Source organism: Sinocyclocheilus rhinocerous, unplaced genomic scaffold, assembly GCF_001515625.1.
Source record: "Sinocyclocheilus rhinocerous isolate Xijiao unplaced genomic scaffold, SAMN03320098_v1.1 scaffold278, whole genome shotgun sequence".
NCBI lineage: Eukaryota > Metazoa > Chordata > Actinopteri > Cypriniformes > Cyprinidae > Sinocyclocheilus > Sinocyclocheilus rhinocerous.
The window spans coordinates 972,773-981,158 of NW_015664178.1; the positions used below are offsets into that span (position 1 = coordinate 972,773).

The following is an 8,386-nucleotide window of genomic DNA, read 5'->3' on the forward strand; positions in this document are numbered from 1 at the left end:
ATATATATATATATATATACACACACACACACACACACATACACACATACATATATATATATATATATATATATATATATATATGAACCTTGTTTAATGTCAGCATGGTTTGATAGTGTTTACCTAACAGGGTTGGAAAAATATTCAAATTTTAGTTGGATGATTAAAAAATAACTTGGTTTTGAACTCGATGTGTGAAACTAGCATACAAAACCACTGCTAGAGAAAATATACATTTGTTTAATTGGACTTTTGACCTTATACTGCACATAGTTACTGAGATAAAACCTGCTTGACAATTTGCCCTCGACTCCCCTGTGTGATTTTAATTTAATGAAGAGCAGGAAAAAATCAACTAATGACAGCAGGAAGTAATGACACCAAATTCAATAATTCTCAAGATAGTTAATAGTCTAGGGACTGTCTCTAGGGTCCAAGACTGAACAGAGTGCAAGAAACAAACAGAGAGAGAATAAGCAAAGGAATCTCCATATTTATTTCCAACCACGGTCGGTAAAATGCTGAGAAAGCAGAATGCCTCTGTCTTCGATGCAAAATAAGCTCTAGCCAGAATTATTGATGCAGGAGACTTAATTCTACAAGATGAGTCTTCCTGCGACCGTCTTCCTCTTGCAGGATTAAAACACCTTAGCTGATGAAATGGCAGTTTCTCTAGCTACAGTCCGTCAGCCATTGCTATCCGCGTATGCTGATAGGGTGTATAATTTTTCCAGAGAGAGCTCCATTAAGCATATTGGGAAAGCGAGTGGTGTTTTCTCTACATTTTGCATGAATAATGGATGTGTGTGTGCAAAGAGATGCCATTAAGCTTTATAGAGGAATAATGGGATAGCACAGTGTTGCTTGGGCTGGCCAATAAAATTCAACCAGGGCTGTTTGCCATATAGTAAGAGTCTTTACCAGAGGATCTGTGACCGCTAGATACTCCAAAGTACTACCATGGGGGTACAGCAGTTATTTACACCTGGTTTGATCTGGTCAAAATTGGTACACTAAATAGATACAAGGTCTTAAACGTCAGAAACACGTGACCACGGCAAGGGCTGCCTACTTACCTGTCAACCAACCATTGCCAATTACATAAAATAGGTTAACTTCAAGTAAAACTAAGGATAAGAACTTTAAGTTAAATGTTTCATTGTGCTTTCCACATTAAAATGTGCTAAATAAATGTAAAATACGATTATATGACTTTGTGCATCAAGATCACAAAGGGTCTACTGCAAGTTCAGTGTAAATGCAGCAAAATTGGTATCACAAGACAAGAGGAAATAATAATATTTCACTTGCTGGTTTGATAGAGTGCAGTGAGAAACACCTCAATACAATCTAAATTGAAAAAGTTTACTTTTTCCTTCCGGAAAAAAATATGTGGTATTTCCGTGACTAGCGGAACAACTATTTTCTGAGAGGCAATGGGGTGTTATTTGGCAGAACAAATTTCTCTTGATGTGGCAGTGGAAGAGGATTTCGAATTCCTGTCCCAAATGTGAGTTATATTTCCTCTTCCTCTGTAACATCCTTTACACCGCCGTCCCCTCATCACTGTCACTCAAACAGGCCCGGGATCAATATAACGTCTGGACTGATTTTCTTCTTTCATCCTGAGAGAGATGTCAGACTGCAGTGGAGGAAATGAGTTCTGGCTCTGATGCCATTTAAATGCTGTTTTCGATTTCAGTCTGATAATTTACTTTGCACTATTCATCATCCTGTGAAGGACTTTCTTTTTTTCTGTTTGCTGTTGAATGGTATGACCCTGGGTGAAAAGCAACCGATCATCTGTGCTAATGAGGATGTCTTTAAAACTTTTTTTTTGACTGTTTTGCACAGGTCAGAATCTTCAGTCGATAAATAAATATCAGTTTTAGTTTATTTGTTCCATTCTGAGATAGAAATAGTATTCCTTGGAAAATACAAAATATTGATCATTAAGAAGGCTTGTTTTCCATGCCAAGGATGGTCAAAAATACCTGATCAATATGCTAAATGGATGCTGCTTAAAATATAATAGTGATCAAGACTATACATACTCTTTTGCCAGGAGGTCCTGGTGGGCCAGCTTCTCCAGAAGGACCAGGAGGTCCCTATAACAGAGTTAAGGAAGAAACTGAAACAAAAACTGAAACACAACTGAACCAGCCTATTGTAGATAATAGACTTTAAACTTTTCATAACTAAACTGTCTTTTATAATTTTGTGAAATTCATTGAACACAATTAAGAGACACTGGGGTTTCAAAAGCATGCTAATGTTGGATGGATACAATTTGACAAAATTATTCAGCTGTGTGATTGATTTGATTCTAAAATGATAAACTTCTAATCAGAGAAGGGAAGCTGTATGCATTTTTGTGAAAGTTTGTTGCTCAAAACAAACCTCCCCTCATTAAATTTTCATAGAAGTGTAGCTTATAAATGGGCCTCACAATGAGACTCTCACATTTGTAAACCTGCAGATTCAGATACATTGAATTTAACAGTAAATTAACCAATTTCCTTGCACTGGAAAATCCAAATTACTGTAATAAATGTTAATAAGGACTGCAATTTATTGGCTGCCACTGCAGGCTTAGGCAATTATGTTTGACTTCCGTATATCAAACAACAGTTTATTATTCTATCTGTACTGTATATATATACTTACACTAGAGGCAAAAACAATGCTCTGCAATTTAATGCATACAGCAGGAAATTGTATTGGAAGACAAACAAATTATTGAAAAAGTAACTTTTTAATAAACTATAGTCAAAGGTATTGCACCTAAATATTGTTAATACTTACAGGTTGACCAGACTCTCCATCCTCGCCTTTTTCTCCTGGGCCTCCATCTATTCCCTGATAATTTAATAGACAAAATTTCAGAGACAAATAAATTGACAATTGAAAAAACGAGCAAACGTCTTGCTGACTATTTACACTGCAAAGACTTTTTAATCATTCAAAGTCAATAGCAAATACATGAAACAGACCATTTTTAAAAATAAAAATAATAATAATTTACAGGACTTTTAGTGATGGATTTTGGCACTTACAGCAACACCTGGCTCACCGGGTGGACCTGGGTCTCCAGGAAAACCAACAGGGCCCTATAGTAACAGATTGAAAACACGGGTTTAACAGAGTGATGTGTCAATAACATAAACACTAAATTCTATTACTGTATGTACTTAATGTCCTTAACAAATATTAGGACATACAAAACTAAATTTATCAGTTGAAGGCACGGTAACATTTCAATTGAATTACAATCTTTTATTAATCTTAGACACATAATGCTTTAATAATTTCTAATTAGTGGAGTAAGTCTCATATTTGGGGCAGTCGTGACCTAATGGTTAGAGAGTCGGACTTGTAACCCGAAGGTTGTGGGTTCGAGTCTCAGGTCCGGCAGGAATTGTCAGTGGAGGGAGTGAATGTACAGCGCTCTCTTCCACCTTCAATACCACGACTGAGGTGAGACCCTTGAGCAAGGCACCGAACCCCCAACTGCTCCCCGGGTGCCGCAGCAATATGGCTGCCCACTGCTCCGGGTGTGTGTTCACTACTGTGTGTGTGCACTTGGATGGGTGTAATGCAGAGCACAAATTCTGAGTATGGGTCACCATAATTGGCCACACGTCACTTCACTTCTCACTTCTCTTATTTAATCAGCATAATCCATCTAAAATAGATTTTTTTTTCCAGTAAGGCTCACCTCACTCTTGTAGAGGCTTCTAACATTTCATGCCTTTATACATTCATAAGATCTCATGCCAGCTGTATTACACTTACAGGATTACCCTTGGGTCCATCATCTCCAGGGGGTCCTTTGGGACCTGCAGGTCCAGCAGCACCAGGGGGACCAGCTTCACCTTTCTCTCCTCTCTCACCTTTTGGGCCCTGCAGCACATATAACAAAGATGAAAGGGCCGAATAAAGAGCCCTGAGGCACTCCATGAACAAAAGCACCCTGAGAACAATGAGTGCAGCCATGCTCTACATTTTGATATAGCAATTCAGAAGAGTTAATCAGCCATTCATGTCAGTATTGACAGGTTAGAATTTTGACAGGCTGAATTTCCATCTGTAATTTAGATATTCCATAAATAACAAAGTTAACTTTTTAGCTTTAATCATCTGATTTTTTCCACTGATGTCCACTTGTAATGTTACTCAAGGTTTTTGTGACATAAAGGTTTCTGAACACCAATACCAGCCGTTTGCTAATGTGTTAAAGGACAAGTCACAGATTCATGTATTTCTGGTGTCAGAAATCCAAGAAATGAAGTTGCTGTTTTTCAAGTTTACTATCTATAAATGGACATTTTGAGTTACAGTATATTTTTTTACAACACACCTTTATTCTAAAAGTTCAAGGGAAATTTGATTTTTTCATGATATAAAGTAAACTGACAACAGTGTGAGCAATATTTTATTTCAAATGTCACTGTATTAAGCATTTCATTATATGATGAGAGGAAAGACCTTTATTGGAATCATTCCTGCAATTTAGCGACTCACTTAGTGTGGCCACTTAATTTGAGACAATCAATAAATCCAGAGAAGCTTACAGGAAGTGATTACCCGCATCACCACACAGATCTCTCTTGAAAACTTCACTTACCCCAGGTCCAGGCTCGCCAGGAGGTCCAGGGTTCCCAGCTTCTCCTTGCTCACCCTGTTAAGGATATTACTAGTTATAACGTATTGCACAACACCATATAATTGTGCTGTATAATGTTAACAATGTTCCATTCGACTCGAAAAGCCAGAATTTTCAGCTTTCTACTAGGCAAAGTGCAAACGAATGATACTGAAGTTAAAGTTGAACTTCCATTTGGAAATTTCAAATTTAACTCTAGTTTCTTCAACTTTAGACAATTAGTAGCACTGTCATTTTGTTGCTTTCCCTTATGATTGAAGATCAGAGATGTCAAGTAGACTCTAATGGAATGAATCATATGTAGTGGTATCTAAATAAAGCTGCATGTTGTTTACTGGTTGTTTCTTAGCTTATCTGGTCTGGGCTATAGTGGACATAACATTCAGCTCCTAATGGATGTAGCATTATAGTGACCTGTTACATATTCTAAATTCATCTCCATAGCCAGCCTCAGCATTAAATATTGATGGCCTGTGGACCTGCCAAATAGCAGTGAAATGTAGGGCTATTATCAGAACTGCGGTAATGTAGGCATTAATCGTTTTGTTATACTAGTTCAGACAAAAGGATGACACGAATAATAAATTAATGAAGTCTGTAACAGAGATTTGAAACAAGACCATAGACACCATATTTCTGGGAATAAACACTGGAGCTGGGAATATTCTTACCTTCTCACCCACAGATCCCATTCCTCCTATTCCACCAGGAGGACCTTGTGGACCCTTCAATAAAAGAAGTCGATTTGTGAAGAGGCATGCGTGAAAACCATTAACTCTATAGCCATTTTGTTAAAGAGGTGTAATTTAATGGATTTGCTGATGGGAAAAATGTTCAGTGTTGAGAGATGGTCTTACATCAGCACCAGGAGGACCTTGAGGACCTCTGGGACCAGGTGGGCCAGGTGGACCCTGTGGTGAAATAAGAAGAGAGACAAAGGAGACTACTAATAGTTGTAGGTTAAAACATAAATAAAATAAAATTAATTAATATAAAAGAAATATATAAAGGCAAAATAAAATTAAAAGCAAAATAACACAGGAATAAACAGAACCCTTAAAGGCTTGATTAGAACAATTTTCTTTCCTGTAATGTCATATTTAAATTATAAGTCATGTCAAAGGCAGTAAAAAAAAACAACAATAAAAAAAAACAAAAAAAAACTATAGTTAATAATTGGTTAAAACATCTTACCATAGGACCAACGTCTCCATTTTCTCCTTTCTCACCAGGTGGTCCAGGAAGACCCTGTAAAAAACAAATGAATATTCTTGTATTTATGTGCATTTATAATAATATAAATGTCCATATTTTTATATACTATAGTACACTGACATCAGCAACTGTGCAAAGAAATGTTCAAAGACACACTGTTGCTGTGAGGCACCAAAATGGGCCCTCTGATGAAAAGAGAAGAAGAATCTGGCTCAGACGCAGTTACCGGAGGACAGCAATAATGCTTCATTTCAGAATTGGCGGAGAACGGCAATAGGGCCATATGGCAAATGGAAGAGGCAGAGGCGGACTACGGGAGTGTTTATTGAGTTTCACTGTCTGTCATCTTGAAATCTAAGAGAGCAGCAAATATCCTTTGTCAGATTTTTAGCTCATGTTCAATGTGAACACTATATTGTTTGTCACCTTTTCATAGGTGGCAAATGGCGAGGGGTGAAAAACATAGAGGACTTTCAACATTAAGCAGAATATGAAAGCTATTTTACCCAGCACAGAAAGTCATCCATGCACATTTACCAAATATATTGCCTCAGAGCAGCACAAGTTTCATTTGAACATTTAAGGAAGGACACGTCCCGCATCAAACCACTATTACTCCCTAAAAATGCACCTAGGACTTAGGCAAGGCAAGGCAAGGCAAGTTTATTTGTATAGCACATTTCATACACAATGGTAATACTTAAAAGAAACACATTTTAAATCCAGAACATTGTGGGAATAAATGGGCCACCAAAAAGAAGTTAGACGGGCAGCAGTGTGCAGCAACATTTTATTTGATGCTGCTCTCTGCTAAGGGGCTAGCTGAAAAATTCATGGCGTTTTTCAGCTTAATTAATGGCCAATTAAATGTTTTACCCAGCAGAAAAGGTGAAACATCCATCAGTTAGAGTAACCAGGGAAGCATTTGCGTTTTAACGAAGTGCAAAACACTATATCATCAGAGACCTCTGGTAAAACACACCTGCGCAGGCGAATAAACAAGCTAGACATGTGGCCCCGGTATCATGCATGTTTGATCCTTGACATTTACTCCCTAATTGCCTTGACTTCAGGGGCTGCTCATTCAAAGGTGTTTCTTCGCTAGCTGTAACATTGTCAGGAGTGAGGACATCTAAAGTCTAATTTTGTCTGATATTTACTCGCCCAATACCCACGTGCCCTGCAGACTTGGCAGACCAACACATTCTCACTGACTGATTCTCATGCTGGTAAGAGATCTCATCGGGGCAGAAGCCCTTATTCAGAGACCATTAACATAAACACTCATTACAGCCTGAAGGGTGTGTGTGCACTGCTCTAATGTCTATTGGACCGGGTCACTAAATGCAATTAATGAAATCCAAATGGAAGTGCATTACGCCCAATTAAAACTCAATTGAATCAAATGGCTCCGAGATTTGGTGGCGTAAGAGGACTACAGGAGCAGTCGATGTTACTCCATTACAGTGATGACTCGCCTTCAGAGGAATCAGCTAATTGATGGATAGAGAAATGGCAGAACCTTGAGGCTTCCAATCATAATATGATCAAATGAAAAGAGAGATAACATGATTAATATAAATCTTCTACAAATACAGTGTTCACCAGTCAAACATGATATGAATGCTGATTTGTATGGTTCATACATATGGTTCATGATTTGTATGGTTCATTATTATAAAACAATATTTTTATAATAATTTTATAATTATAATAAAACAGTATAAATTCAGCTTTGTTATCTCAGGAATAAATTATATTTTAAAATATATTAAAAGAGAATACATTTCTTTTAAATTATAATAATATTACCGTATTTTAATGAAATAATTGTAGCATGGTGAGCATAAAAGACCACTTTAAAAAACATTACAAAATGTTACTGTATATATGCTTTTAACACAGGGAGAACTCATACTCTCCTATTTTAAAAAAAATGCATATGAGGTCTGAACATGTTTGTTCCAATTTGTCAAAAATGGTGAAGCTGTGGAGTAATATGCAATATTTTAAAGATTTATTTTTTGGCATTTTATAGCCTTTATTGAGACAGTATGTAGAGAGAGAGGGGGACGGGATCAGGAAAGGTCCGCGAGCCGAGACTCGAACTCAGGATGCCAGTATGTCAGCGCACTGCCCACGAGGCTATCGGCACTGACATAACATGCAATATTTTGTTGCCTAATTGGTGAATAGGAATAATGCCAGATTATTTAATGTTAGATTTATCAGTCAATAATGGTAAGTAAATATATATTTTTGAATATATTTGATTGCATAAATATATTTCACGGGGGGATTGGCATGGTAGTGTACATGACAATATTAATGTATTTGGTCTTGGCGGAACAGATCTGTTACGCTGCTGCTGCTGCTGCGGCAGAGCAAGTACCGAGACTTGCTACTGCCAATACATCCACAACATGCTGCTGTGAGCATGTAAGAAATATTGCTGCTGCAAATATAACATACATGAAATAACCCCCATATAGCGTACATGAATCA

General features: G+C 37.3%; 1 protein-coding gene across 1 annotated transcript in view; it reads right to left on the reverse strand.

The window, feature by feature from the left end:
• The window catches only part of LOC107729642 (collagen alpha-1(XI) chain-like), a 91,955-nt gene that overhangs the window by 10,690 nt on the left and 72,879 nt on the right, over positions 1-8,386 (reverse strand). The window contains exons 44-51 of the mRNA XM_016540277.1: positions 5,861-5,914; positions 5,524-5,577; positions 5,338-5,391; positions 4,628-4,681; positions 3,796-3,903; positions 3,057-3,110; positions 2,806-2,859; positions 2,055-2,108 (exon numbers count right to left, since the gene is read on the reverse strand). Of these exons, the coding sequence (XP_016395763.1) occupies positions 2,055-2,108; positions 2,806-2,859; positions 3,057-3,110; positions 3,796-3,903; positions 4,628-4,681; positions 5,338-5,391; positions 5,524-5,577; positions 5,861-5,914 (486 nt within the window). The remainder of the gene's footprint in view (positions 1-2,054; positions 2,109-2,805; positions 2,860-3,056; positions 3,111-3,795; positions 3,904-4,627; positions 4,682-5,337; positions 5,392-5,523; positions 5,578-5,860; positions 5,915-8,386) is intronic.